Below are 14,927 nucleotides of genomic sequence, written 5' to 3'. Positions count from 1 at the left end.
AGGAGCTTTGACCTCCTTCAAGGGTGACTGTTGTGTCCCCCTCCTTCTGTCTGTGGAGTCCCTCCATCAAAGCTGTCTCCTCCAGACCCCTTGCCTCCATGGATGGTTTTACTTAGATTTACAGATGGTATCTTCTCTGAGCACTCTCCCAGACCTCAAGTTATATGGTGAAAACTCTTCTTTGTCTGCAGTCTCACCCTACAGCAGTGAGTTTCTACTTTCAAGCTCTGCATATTTAGACAAACATAAATGCTTTTCTTTCTGTGGAGCTGGCTTTCCTCAAAGCGTCTGGTGATTTTTGAGTGTGTGCTGGGCACGTTGCTCCCTCTTGGGGAAAGCCTGGCTTCTTCTGGGCATGGGGCTCAGAGGCACTGACTGATTCTTCTCCCAAGGTCCTGCACTGACTTTCCCACTCAGACAGACACTTGTTCCTGTTATCCAGCTTGTGGTGATGAGTGAGGGTCAACTGGCCTGGCTCTTCTCACTGAGGCACCTCAGTACTCATCCCAAGACTTCCCTGCTCTTGCCTCCTTCTGAGCACGAAAGCACCCTTGGTGCTGGGCACACCGTTTGGTGCAGGACCCTCAGCTGTTTCCTGGGCTGTGGGTTCAATCCAGTGCCCTCTGCTTTCACGCCTTTGGAAATTTCTCTGAAGCCACTGAATTCTCTTTCTTGTTTTCCAGTGTGGCTATGTACATGTACATCTATATGTGACTGTGCATATATATGCATTCATTCCTTGTATCTTTTCTTTCATTTCTGGCGTTTGTAGTGTATACTCATCACCCGAGTAACTTTCTCCTTTATCACTTTCACAGTCAACAGTCTCTATTTTCTTAAATGATACACATACAACCTCAGAGCTAGAGGAAGAATCACAGCAAGTTATTATGGGTGGCTGACCAGTGAAGAGGGTTCCCTGGTGGCTCAGTGGTAAAGAATCTACCTGCAATGCAGGAGACCTAGATTTGATCCCTGGGCTGGGAGGATCCCCGGGAGGAGGGCATGGCAACCCACTCTAGTTTTCTTGCCTGGAGAATCCCATGGACAGAGGAGCCTGGCAGGACACAGTCCATAGGACTGCAGAGAGTCAGATATGACTCAAGTGACTGAGCATACACGACCAGTGAGGATTTCTCGCAAACCCGTCTTCAAATTCTTTAAAACCTGAAGCCTTTCCATATCAAACCTTACATGGAACTCTATTATTAAGCCTGAAAAGAGTGGAGCTGCTCTGATTGAAGAGGGCTCTGCAGCCTCATCCCCAAGAGATCTAGAATATCTGGAGCTAAGAAGGCTATGTCCAGGGTGAGGACAGAAGCATGCTGCTGGGCGCAAGTGATAGGAGAATGGGGCTTGTATTTGCCGAGATAGAGGGCACTGGTGAGTCAACAGTACAGGTGTTGGTAGAAGCCGGGAGAGGATGAGGCTGAGCTGAAAAGATGAAAGGAATGAGCTTTGTTAAAGCTTTCAAGCTACACTTACAATTGTTTTGCAGAGGAGTTGTCTCCCAGATTTGAGGAAAACCCTGGCTGATTCCTCTTGGATGACTCCCTTCTTCCCCCGGGTCCCTTATTGCCAGAGCCCTCCTCGCCCCACCCTCTGATTTGTGGGCGCTCTAATTTACAAAGGAAATCAGGATATGGAAAACACTGCAGGCAGAAGTTCTTGGGGGCAGCTTTGGTTCTTCAGTTTAGTTCAGTTCAGTCGCTCAGTTGTGTCCGACTGTGATCCCATGGACTGCAGCACGCCAGCCTTCCCTGTCCATCACCAACTCCTGGAGCTTGTTCAAACTCATGTCCATCAAGTCGGTGATGCCATCCAACCACCTCATCCTTTGTCATCCCCTTCTCCTCCTGCTTTCAGTCTTTCCCAGCATCAGGATCTTTTCAAATGAGTCAGTTCTTCACATCAGGTGGCCAAAGTATTGCAGTTTCAGCTTCAGCATCAGTCTTTCCAATGAGCACCCAGGACTGATTTCCTTTAGGATTGACTGGTGAGATCTCCTTGCAGTCCAAGGGACTCTCAAGAGTCTTCTCCAACACCACAGTTCAAAAGCATCAATTCTTCGGTGCTCAGCTTTCTTTATGATGCAACTCTCCATACATGACATTTGGTTCTCACATCCATACATTTGGTTCTTACTCAAATCCAAATGGGATGCTGGGGTCCCGCTAAAGTCAGCAGGGCTGGAGACTTAGCTTAAGAATGGTTTGACAAAAAAGCCCCAAGGGTTTTCTGAGGAAGTCGGTTCTGACTGTGGGCTGCCACCGCCCCCTGCTGGCCATGCCCTGATACTGCTCCTCCATGTCCATGGATGTCCATGGCAGTCCTGGGCAGGGGCAGTCTGAGCCAGACCTTGCCAGGAAGGTGGTGCTGCCTTTGGGAGTAGGTGCCTGAAGACCATGAATGTTAATGTTAAAATCTGATGTGCTCAGTTTCCCAAATTCTGAGCTGCCTGGATATGCTGGATTCCTACAAGTGACTACCACCCCCCTCATTCATGAGAAAATTAGAGGGACAATAAAATACTCTTGAAAGCCACCAAATATGGGAAAGGGGATAACAAAACATGACTTTCATTACAACCATTTGCTGCTCAGAACACCTTCCTTCAGGAGACATCTGGGATGAGGCAGGGATTCTGCACACGAAAGTAATTTGAGGCAAGCAAAAGTTGGGAGGGCTTCCCAGGTGGCTCAGTGGGTAAAGAATCCGCCTGCCAATGCAGGAGTCGCAGGAAACTACGGGTTCCATCCCTGGGTCAGGAAGATCCCATGGAGGAGGAAATGGCAACCCACTCCAGTATTCTTGCCTGGAGAATCCCGTGGACAGAGGAGCCTGGCGGGCTACAGTCCACAGGGTTGCAGAGTTGGATATGGCTGAACACAGCACAACAGCAAAGTCGGGAGGTCACAGTGACGCATCACATGGCCTTTTGGGGAAATACTGTTTGCAGATGGAAGCATTTGTTAAGGTGTGGGTGGAGGTCTCAGTAATGAAATGGGCCATCAGCTTCAAAGAATCTCTGAGCAAGACTAGCCACTTCTTAGATTTTACCTAAGGGATTTTACCTAAGGGATGCTGCAGGAGGCTAATGCTGCCGGGTGTCCTGGCAGAGTCTTCCTGGAAGAGGTATGCCTGGGTCTTAAGTTAATCTGGGAAAGCTGAGGAGTCACCTTCAGGGTGAATTGGACCACCTTTTATAATACTTTTCATTGTGGGTGTGGCTCTGGTGTTGAGGAAGCTTTTAGCAGTACAGGGTGGAGAAGGCAATGGCACCCCACTCCAGTACTCTTGCCTCGAAAATCCCATGGATGGAGGAGCCTGGTAGGCTGCAATCCATGGGGTCGCTAAGAGTCGGACACGACTGAGCGACTTCACTTTCACTTTCCACTTTCATGTATTGGAGAAGGAAATGGCAACCCACTCCAGTGTTCTTGCCTGGAGAATCCCAGGGACGGTGGAGCCTGGTGGGCTGCCGTCTATGGGGTTGCAGAGTCGGACACGACTGAAGCAACTTAGCAGCAGCAGTGCGGGGAGGGGAAGCTCACAGGATACCCGGGAGCCTTCCTGCTCAAAGTGTGGCCCCAGGAGGGGATGTCTGCTCTACTTGGGAGCTTGCTAGTGATGCAGAATCTTAGTTCCCCCTACCCCAGATCTGTTGGATCATGGTCTGCATTTTAACAAGATCCTTAGGGGAATGCACATAACCAATCAGAGCTTCCAAGGCAGGGGTTTGCAACCTCCTTGCTGATTGATTCTCCTGGGAAGCTTGATGACTTGCTCAGTTGTGTCCAACTCTTTGCAACCCCATGGGTTGCATGGGCTATAGCCCACGGGGATCCTCTGTCTGTGAGCATTCTTAGATCTTGCTGATGTATGTCCCCCAAAACCAACTCACCTCTCCCCACTTAGTTTGTCAAAGGCTTTGCAAGACCAAGGAAGGAAGAAGATTAAGTGCAAGGTCCTTGGGGTGGGGGAGCATGGACCACCACAACCCTTCTGGCTGGGCCAGTACTGGGCCCTGGGAGACCCTTCGCTTGGATTCAGACAGATATAAAGAAGAAAACACCACTATTACTCAGCCAACCCAATATAATCTTAATTTAGGTCATGTTCACCTGGTCTTTCCAAAGAACACTATCAGAAAAGCTTGTGAATCATGTGTGACAACTACCACTTTGACATCTCTTACATTCTGTCTACGTGGTTCACTTTATAGAGCAAGTGTTTAAAATGCTGATTATCTCACTCTTCCCAGGCCTTGGCTGTCTTCCCAGAGAGGATGGGCTTGTAAAGACACCTGTGGGCTGGTCATTTCTTCGGTATTTGCAAGGCTGGGTTAAAGTCAATTGTGATGAGAATTTGGTATTTTGCCCACTTCTTTCAAGCTCGTGCTTTGGTGAAGACATGGGAAGAATCCTTTTATTTATTTTTTAAAAACTTATTTTAATTAATTAATTAGGCTGTGCCAGGTCTTAGTTGCAGCATGCAGGGTCTTCTAGTTGCAGTGTGTGGGGGCTAGTTCCCTGACCAGGGACTGAACCTGGGCCCCCTGCATTGGTAGGGTTGAGTCTTAGCCCACTGAACCACCAGGCAAGCCCAAGAAGAATTCTTTTATTCACAGACAGAAAATCTCCACTACAAATGACTGCACAGCCAGGTCACATTTTTAGTCTTTTTTATTTTTTTTTAAGTAAAGAAATTCCATTGAATCAAAGATAACAAAATTACAGCTTTTGTTTGTAATGATCTTTGTTTACCACCACACAGAATCAAAACAGAACCAAAAGTAATTTATGAGAACATAAAATGATCAAGGACACCACTGTTTAGTATAATTTCTTAATAAAGGTAAATATCCTCATATTTAGAAAAAATTGCATTGCTAGTTGCAAATCTTAAACACCTCAGTGCTGGAGGATCCTATATCTTGCCCCCACCCCCGCCCCCAAATCCAGCAGCACAGAGGCCTTCAGAACACAAACTCAAAAATACATTATTTTCAGGGCAGCATTTGAAGTTTCAGAAAATTAACAACAACAACAAAACAAACAAAGAAACCAAACTCAAACAAAACAGAAATTTAGGAATGTGTAAGTGATGGTTCTCAAAAATCAACCTGGAAGCACACCTTGCCAACAGAAAGAAAGTGGTTCATGGGAGTCTAACCAGGAAAGGGGGGAGATGCAAACTGGCCCCCCACCCCCCACCCCCCAGCCCCTGGTGTCACTAAGGCAGCTGCAGTGGCAGAAATCAGAAGCTCAGGTACAGTGAAGGTCTTCCTGAGGCGGTGGGCAAGACCCAGATCGTCTGAGACTGGTGTGGAGAAGAGGGGGCAGGAGTCTACAAGGACTTGTGCTTTAGGAAGACTAAAGAGGCCCAAAGCAAAAACCAAAGGAAACCTAGCTCCCACGCCTGCCCGGGAACTCGGCCCACCCCCCACAAACAGCCCGGGAAGGAGGTGACTGGCGCCGGGACTGCGGGCACAGCCGTCGTGCTAGGGGACTGTTGGCCACGGCACGTGGGTGGCCTGGAAGGAGAATGCCCCACGGCAATGAAGGGTACTTCTGCAGGTGCTATATAGGTGGTCAGTCCCTAACTTGCGGCAATGGGTTTCTTGGCTAATGGGGACACCAGGAGGGAGGGAAGGCAGGTTATAGGCTTTGTTACTAATTGACAGGAGTTGAGTTAAAAAGACAATCCAGCGGTTCGAAATTAACTTCAGCTTACTCATTTGAGATAGATGAATGTTTTATCCACATACATGCTGGGGAAAATATGGTTCAGAAAACATGATGTGTTGGGAAGGAGGGGCTGGCTCCTTCAAAAGGGGCAGCTGTCCACTGTCCTGGGGTCTGAGAACTGCTGCTGAGCCAGGCTCTGCAGCCTGCCTCTAAGGGCCACTTGAGGGGCTGGGCGTGTTTGGGCTACAGCGGCCGAGGCAGCAGGAGCAGAGAACAAAGAGGAAGCAGCTTCAGTTTTGGACAGCATTCCAGTTCTCACTGCCTGCTCCCCTTCAAATACAATTTGGCAAGAGCTATCTTAGTATGTGAAGGGGGTTGGTGGTGGCTATTTTCTTCTGTATTTTTTTGGCCATGCTTGCAGTATGCAGGATGTTAGCTCCCCAACCAGGGACTGAACCTTGCCCCTTGCACTGGGAGTGCGGAGTCTTAATGTGGACCACCAGGGAATTCGCGGCGGCGGGGTGGGGTGGGGGACATTTTCCTCTGCTTTGATAACATGTGGAGAAGAACACCTTTCCCTCAATTGCTTGGCCACTAAATGCCACACGCAGGCTTTTGCCACTTTTCATGGCTTTTGGAAGTATCCAAGTAGTCTTTGAACTACAGAGTGAGGCCAAGAAGGAAGAAAGACATCAGAGACATCAGGTGTTTGGCCAGTTCCAGACTGCTCTTAATTGTCAAGGGGTGGGAGGTGCCTAATGTAACATTCTCTGGTTTTGCTGTGGCTTTGTTGCAGACTAATACAGCAGGAGAATTTCAATTCTGCAGCCAAATAGCTTTGTCCTACCAGGGGATATTCTAGAGGCAAGTTAAGGCTTTCTGGGCAAAGAAAAATGATTCCAGCTGATATTGTGAGCGGACGCTGCAGCAAAATGCTTAATATGATAACTCTCCTGTCCTACCTCAGAGGACAAAGACCAGAGTTCTTTGAACTCAAGGTGATGTTTCAGTGATCTTCAGCGCTAAGTCAGAATCAGTGCCATGGGAAAAAGAAAAGCCCTTCAGAGCTCAGACATCTGCTAGCCTGGCAAACACAAACAAGAACACGTGTATTGTTTCCCAGGCGCTGGCAAAATGGATCATGAGCCACACAGTGACAAAGAGAGCTCTCATTCAGATGCCAGACAGACAAACTCGACTATCCAGAAATCTCAGCTCTAATGAAGGCTGCAGTTTGAGAATGGAAGTCTGAGCAGGAAGGATTCCTGCCCTGGGAACGGTCAATGCTTGCCCAAGTCTCACAGAATGAAGGGGATATTCGCTTTGTTCCAACGGTCAGCACCTGTCCCCGTCATGAGACCGCCCTCGGCACAGAAAGGCTACTGGGAGGACAATGGAGGCTCTGAAGAGAAGCTAGTTAGGGACACAGGGCTTGGGGCAAAATCAAGGTTCTTCACCAGCAAAGGCTGAATGCAGTAGCTCACTCTCTCTCTCCAAGTCCCCTCAAGACAAGCCCGAAGCCTTGACTTATCTGTGTCCACTTACAAGGGCTGTAGAAGGCCAGTTGGGAATGTTCTGGCAAAGGATGTGTAAACAGGTGAAATGGACTTGGAGATGGTCTAAGGTGAGGTAACGAGGCTTAGAGAGGGGAAGAGATTGCCCACAGACCAGTGTGATTTAGACAGGAGAAGAATCCAAGTGTCCAGGACCCTGGGACATTAACACCAAGTCAGGAGAGGGTGCTCCCCTGGCAGGTATATTCCCATTCTAAGGTATGTGGGAAATGCTTGCAGGAGGTTCAAGGAATACAGTGACAACAAATAACTTTCTGTCTTCATTCTGCCCTGGAATCATTGGTACAGACTCACATCAGAGAAGGTAAGAGGTTTTCTTTAAGACTGTTAAACTTGCTACTGATATAAGTGCATCAAGAAGACTTGAGACCATTTTTCAAGTCAGATAATCCTAACTTGGGCTTCCCAGGTGGCTCAGTCATAGAGACTTCACCTGCCAATGCAAGAGACACAGGAGACGAGGTCTTGATCCTGGGTCAGAAAGATCCCGTTGAGGAGGAAATGGCAACCCACTCCAGTATTCTTGCCCGGGAAATCCCATGGACAAAGGAGCCTGGCGGGCTATAGTCCATTGGGTCGCAAAGAGTCAGATAGGACTGAGTGACTGAACATGCACAATCCTAACTTGACTGGGATCAGTTACTCACTGTTGTCTTCAAAACTGTTTACAGAGGCAGGGAGAAAAACTTGGAAAAATGTTGCTAGAAGCCTGTTTGGTTTTTTAACATGTTCTTCCCGCAACAGAATTATCTAGGCCATTACAATTTATGTCCTTAACCTGATTTTAAAATATAATATGCAAACACTCTGAAAATTCAGCCTTGTGTTAACCCCAAGAGGACCTCAGGAGCAAGAAGAGCTGCCACATTATCATCAGAAATGAACAGAAAAGCCAGGCAAGCGGGAGGGAGGAAAAAGCTGACCGACATATAAAGTGCTGCTCCCTTGTTTATTAGGCTTGAATGCCTCTGTGCTCCCATTCAGAAACAAACAACAATTTTCCTGTAAGACGGCCACAGTTACACTCTCATTTCCATGCATGAGAGCCTGAAGCTTGAACAAAGGGCCTCAGTTGATTTCATGTGAGCTAAAAAGTGCCATTCAGAGTCACACGCTAAAAAGACTTCAGCTGCGCATGGCGCCCCACGGTCCTGTGGGGTAAAATCCGGTTGTCCAGCAACAAAGGGAGTGCTCTGAGCCCTGCCTCTCCTCCGTGGGTCAACAGAACTGCCGGGCACACCAGGCTCCAGACTCCTGTCCCTGTCTCCGCCAAGTGTATGACAACCGGACTGTTTTCTCCTCCTGAATGGAGCTGGTACCTGGCTGCTATATAGTTGGAACAGATCAAGGGACGTGTCCTAAGGCAAATGAAAAGGAGCCTCTTGCTTCCTGGGATGGTGATTCAGCCCCGTTAGGTTATTGCTTCGTTTATCTGATTTCACAAAAAGTCTTGAGACAGGAAGGTAGGAGCAGGAAATATGACTGTGAATTTTCTCGATTACAGCTGTGGTTGCAGGTTGGAGGAAAAAGTAACAGAGGGGGAAAAGACGAGCTTCCAAATCGAGGGGCAGAAGATAAAGTGCCGATCTGTGCTAAAAGCACGTGAATGAGATATGCACTTGAAAAATAACAACCTGGGGGGAAAGTCATGATGATGAATTTGTGTGTGTGTGTGTGTGAGAGAGAGAGAGAAACCAAAGCCAAGTCGAGACCAGAGAAGCCTCAGTCTCTTCAGATAACAGTGGTCTTTGATGTTACCATTTAGGATAAGCTGGTGATTGTCAGAAAACAACACATGACTCACGTGACTAGGACCGAGGCTCAAACTATAACCACCTGTGACCAAGAGGGTCCGCGCCCAGGCCCTCATATGGCTCCCTTTACCCCTTAAATATCTGCACACGGATCCATTATCAATACTCCTGTCTGTCCTAGAGCAAAGTAGAAGAAGCAGGGGAAATAATAATTTTAAGTATCTAGGTCATTTCACTCATAATTCTGTTCAGTTCCAGATAGCAACTGCTGATTATTTCAAAGTGCAGGGTTTTTAGATATTCAAGTACCACAGGATTGGAGGAAAGGAGTACTTGAAACACAGCGTGGGCTTTTCATTTGAGAAGACACACTCTTGAAAGACCTATCCAATAGCCTACGGACATAAGTTATTCAACTAAAAATCCGGTTTCCAAAATCACACCCTTTTCAGTTGAAAAGCGATTTCTCCAAACTCAGATCCAACCTTTGAACTGTTTGGTATCAAAAGCCAGAGTTAGAGAGAACTGGGTTAAAAAAAACGGCAACCCACTCCAGTATTCATGCCTGGAAAATCCCATGGACCGAGGAGCCTGGTGGGCTACAATCCATGGGGTCGCAAAGAGTCGGACACGACTGAGCGACTTCTGTGTGTGGGCTAAAAAAATAAAATGAGTACTTTAAAAAACAAAACAAAACCACTTTATATGAAATGAGGGACAGGAAAAAGAAAAAAAAGAAAGGCAAATGATGATATCGACATGCTTAGAATAGCTCCCGGGCTCCCCTGGAGAGGAGTTCTCTCAAACCTCAGTAAACTGAGTTTGTCATTGAACTTTAGAACTGGTAGTGATCTCGGCAATCTGCCTGGTCCAGCCGCTCCTGCATTTTACAGGTGAAGAAAGAAAAGTTCAAAGGGACTTGTCCAGGGTCATATAGCCAGTGAGAGGCAGAGGCAGGCCTGAAGTCTCCATCACCAGCCCAGGCCCGTGCTGAAACTGCTCATGGCTATCACATCAAGGCAGGTGCACATGACAGGCACTGCTGCTTCAGAGGCTCCTGGGAGCTACGAGATACCATGAGCTACCAAGACGTTTCTAATTCACAGGCTCCGCACCATTGGGTTTCTCGAATTTGCCTGGTGATAAGGATCACCTGGGGCACTTGTCAAAAATTAAAATCCCAGGCCCCTTCCCAGCCCCACAGAAACACCTCCAAGGGGAAGGACGTGGGAGGCTGAATTTGTAATAAGCGCCCCAGGTAACTCTCATCGTCAGGAATGCATAAGGAAGAAACTTGGCTTCTGACTCAAGGGAATTTTGTCATGTAAGAGACCACACTCTCAGCAGGGGGGGCCCAGGGCCCCAGGCCCCCAAGAACTGTAGCTACAGCACTGGCTCTATTTAGGGTCTACATCCAGGACACATACAACTGCCACAGCGTAACATCCATCCTTCCCTGCTCTTGGGGAAAATTTGATTGGCAAAGCAAAACTGCTATTCAGACACGCTTTTTAATAGGGAAACTAGATGTAATTGGCTTGAAAGCAATCCGATGCTGACACCGGACAGCAGGGTGAGAACCCTGTCGCTTGTCACCATGGCTAACAAACGCAATGGACAAAACCAGTAACTAAGCACAAAAATAGCCTGGAGCTCCCAGGGACCGCCACCCACTTCAGGTTGCATGTGTGTCTGGTGGGTGGTCCCCGTTGATGGTGTGAGGTCAGATCCAGGTCGCTGAGGGAGATGGGAGACCTGAAAACAGCCAGTGAGGGATGAGAGTTCCAGAGGAGGGCGGCTGGAGCACGCCAGAGTCCGGGGAGCGCCTCACTCCAGGTCAGCCTCCACCAGCTCCGTGTCAGAGCATTGCGACTTGTTGCGTTCCCATTGGCAGATGGCGTTGGCGTACTCCACCACCAGCTTATCCATCCACGTCAGGGGCTCGGGGAACAGCACAGAGCCCTCAAAGAAGCCCAAGTGGCCCCCGTGCAGGGGCAGCACAAACATGACGTTCTCCCGTTTCTCTGTAGGAGAAAGGCGGCTGAGTGAGTCACTGTCCTCTGACCGGCTCCGGGGCTGGAGGTGGGAGGGCGAGCTGGCCAGGGTGGCCCAGGCTTGCCCCAAGGGTGCAGGTGTCCCCCTCTAAGTGGGCATCTGATCTCCACCCCCTCCGCCTTGTTCAGCAGCAGTGGGGGCGGGTGCTAACTTGGTGGGGGCAGGCAAGAGGGTGAGATCAAGCAGGTTTGGGAATAGCAGCTTAGCTTTGGAGCAGAATGGGTACTGGCTTAGGTTTAGTTGCTCAGTTTTGTCCAACTCTTGTGACCTCATGTACCGTAGCCCAGCAGGCTCCTCTGTCCATGGGATTCTCCAGGCAAGAATACTCGAGTGGGTTGCCTTTTAGGACATCCTTAGAACTCTAAGTGGTTCTCAAACTTGGCTGCCTATTAGAATCACCTGAATTTTTTTTTTTTTTTTTAATAAAGGTCCCTATGTTGCACCCAGACCAGTGAGATTCTGATGTGAGGGCTGGGATGGGGTGGAACTGGGAGTTGGCAGGTGAAAGAGGGAGGACCCAGGCATTGGTGTTGTTAAAACTCCCAGGTGACTCAACTGTACAGCCAAGTATTGGGGTGGCCAAAAAATTTCATTCGGATTTTTCTGCACCGTCTTACAAATCTGAACAAACTTTCTGGCCAATCCAAATCACCCAGGCAATTGACTTAAAATATAGGTTTGGCTTTAACAGGCCTGGATTTAAGGAGCTGAGACTCTGCGGTTCTCACAAGCTCCCAGGTGATGCTGATGCTACTGGTGGGGCCCAGACTTTGAGGACGGATTCCTAACACACTCTTATTGACCAAAGAACCAGATGAATTCAATGGAGCCAATGATTTTCCACTGCAGAACTTTATCTTGCAAGACTAAAACATAAAGCTGCAAGTTGTGTTAAAAGCTGCCCGAGCTCTCAACCTCACGTGATAAATGGTCATCTGAGAATTACAAACCTGGAGCTTGACTTTATGAGTCCATGTTTAAGCTAGTCCCACATGGGCTAGTAAAGCCATTACTGAAGACATGCAAAAATGTGGAGCCAGGTGCATTCAGGTACCACAAAGAGCATCTGTCTTCCCAGGGGGACGAGCGACAAGGGGCCCCTTGCTGGCTGCTCCAGGCCTTTGAGGCGCTTCCTGGCACCTGCATTTCTGGCTCTGCAGGGCTCTTGTCTGATCCCCTTTATTCTTCCCTTTTGGCTGCTATTTCATCAGTTTCTGTATGACAGCATGAGCGCTGTGGGTGTTACTTTAGATGTGCAGAAGGAAGCCTGTGTCCTCCTGCCGCTGCCAATGTGGCTGTTTCTGTGCAGGGAGCCTGTGGTTTGACAGGCGGTTGACAGGCGACAGCTTTTATCACATAACACACCTGCGACTCATGCATTCGCTCTGAGTGGAGAACAGAGCTCTGTCTGGACATTGGTCCTGTGTCTGTTTGCTGCATTATCTACTCTTTAACTTGGGGTCAGGAGAGAATCAGATGTACCCCTTTCCCTCTGGTTAACACGTGATGTTTATAAGAGGAAACAATCACAGAGGATGGGGCAGGGAGGTCTGGTCCGAGGGATCTGAATGACAATGCACAGTAACTGGGGTTTGTGACCCAAGTATTTCCTCTGCTCCCCTCTTTCTAGTTCTTTCTGTAGCTCCTACCTAGCAAGACATGAGGTCATGCCAGCCTGAAACACGACGGTATTCCCATGAGTGACCTTCTCTACTTTTTCAATGGCTTATATTTTTATCCTCAAAGTGGACAGGGAGGCTGTCTGTCACAAGAGGCAGCAGAACTGATGTTTTTTTTTTCCTTTTCAGGTCAACGTTTCAAGTCTAAATATCTCTTTAATTCAAGCTCTCAGACCTAATGGAGTCACATCCCTGAGGCAATAATTTCATAGAATACCAGGGGACTCCCCCAAACTCTAGGTTGTGGTTATAAATGAGGATCCTGTCTCTTGCACCAGGACAGAACATGAAAGGCTCAACACAGGCTCTACCACAGCCCCAGGCCTATCAGACTAGACTAAGTAAGAATACTGCCATAAGACGCTCTGGTGTCCAGGAGATGTCAGCGTGGTGAAGGCGATGTACTGTGGTAGTTTGCTGAGCGGTTGAGAGAGCGGCGGGAAGAAACACTTACCTGAAAGAGATTTTGGAATGGCTAGAAGACTTTCGTGCACTAAGGGGTCATCGGCTGCATTCACCAGCATGAGAGGTACGTAAATCTGAAACAAGGAAATAAAAGCAGGATTAAATGATCAATTCTCTCTTTTTAGATCCCGTTGATCCAAGGCTGAAATACACTACTGGACATGTTTCCGAAGCAAAGGGAAGAGGGTCGGTGCTTAGTCTGCTGAACTAATGGACTGAGGATGCCTGTGCTCCCTGGCAGTGGCCGCTGGGATTGCAGCCCTGGCAGGCACGCACAGGCACATACAGGTGCGCACAGGCACGCACAGGCACATACAGGCACGCACAGGAGCCGTGCTTGGTGTCCTAGGTGACCCACGTGCTCTGATGGAGCAAGGCTCAGGACTACAATACTCGCCGGCAACGTATTTCTGATCCTCTTCACAGTGTCTCAGATTAGCCGTATCTTTCAGAAAAACGACTTTACAGAGTTATGTACATGGTCATCCAATTTATGTTGTGGGGAGAAAGAAAGGAGTCTGCTTCACTGCAGACAAAGGAGCCTTTCTAGAAGAATCTGAGGAAGGAAAACAGGAGCAAGCTGGTAGATCTTGGGAGGCTCTTGGCAGCTGTGCGTTCAACATCCACTTTAGCAAAACAGCCAGTAGTGTCCTTTTTCTTCTTAGCGGAGATGGTGTTGATGGGGGTGCTCAGATATTACTGAACAGCCATGCTCAGGAAGTGTGACAACTGGCTGCCTAAGCTGGAGGCCCTGACATTGGCTCTTGTCAGTTCCACATTTCTGTAATGGCTTAAATGAAGACATGAAAAGCCTAGATGATGATGCTAAAGTATGCAGGGTGGCTGACATGACATGATGGCAGAGCTGCCATTCACAATGATCTGCTTTAGCGGGGGGAGTGGTGGGCCAGACTAACAGGTGGACATTGATAGGGATAAATGGGAAGTCCTGTGTTTGAGTAAAAAGAGCAGTTGATCAAAGACAGAAAGGGAGACACTGGTTTGGTGGGGATTCAGGTTAAAAAAAAGCATAGTGGTTATGATCGGCCACAAGCTTGATTTAACACACACAAAGTTCATCATCGCTGCTGACAACTCCATTAATATAAACCAATCCACTTCGACCAAAGACATGCTTCTCTACCATTTGGATACAGAAAGACATCTGCTTTGCTCTGTGCTTGCCAGATCAAGGCAGGAATTTTGAATTCAGTCCTGGGCACCACACCGATGAAAGACACAATGACCCAAAAGAGTCTAGGATTGTAAGAAATCTACATGGGCTTCCTATGAGGAACCACAGTAGGAACCAGGCTGGATGAAACTATCAAAGGAGGACTTATGAAAAAAACGGATGTGGCAGTGACTTTAAGGGCTTTCACACAGACTGGGGAGCAGACGGGACTAAGGGACAGCTCTGGGGTTACTACTCAGAGGTCACAGAGGGGCAGGGCTTTGTTCGATAATAAACTCAAGTCAACAACTACAGTGGATGGAGCCAGATGCCGGCTGAACTTCCACCAGGGAAGCTGAGGAGGGAGACTTGTTATACAGTGGGTGGAGCTGGGTGGAGTGATGCTAATTCTGAGATGTCGCTCTCTGAGTTGTGGCCACTCACCCTGTGCAGGTATCTCATGCAGCTTTCTTCCTCGTAATATTCCTTCAGGGAGTTGTAGCCGTGAAACTTCCTGGAACACACACACACAAGAA

At 48.3% G+C, this 14,927-nt stretch overlaps 1 protein-coding gene across 1 annotated transcript in view; it reads right to left on the bottom strand.

Moving 5' to 3' along the window:
* Nucleotides 1-4,667: 4,667 nt before the first annotated feature.
* The window catches only part of ABHD2 (abhydrolase domain containing 2, acylglycerol lipase), a 114,106-nt gene continuing 103,846 nt past the window's right edge, over nt 4,668-14,927 (bottom strand). The window contains exons 9-11 of the mRNA XM_019983582.2: nt 14,836-14,905; nt 13,207-13,291; nt 4,668-11,042 (exon numbers count right to left, since the gene is read on the bottom strand). Coding sequence (XP_019839141.1) covers nt 10,846-11,042; nt 13,207-13,291; nt 14,836-14,905 — 352 coding nt within the window. The 3' untranslated portion in view covers nt 4,668-10,845. The remainder of the gene's footprint in view (nt 11,043-13,206; nt 13,292-14,835; nt 14,906-14,927) is intronic.

This window comes from Bos indicus, chromosome 21 (assembly GCF_029378745.1).
Source record: "Bos indicus isolate NIAB-ARS_2022 breed Sahiwal x Tharparkar chromosome 21, NIAB-ARS_B.indTharparkar_mat_pri_1.0, whole genome shotgun sequence".
In the NCBI taxonomy this organism is placed as follows: domain Eukaryota; kingdom Metazoa; phylum Chordata; class Mammalia; order Artiodactyla; family Bovidae; genus Bos; species Bos indicus.
This window is presented reverse-complemented; position numbering and strand designations above follow the sequence as displayed.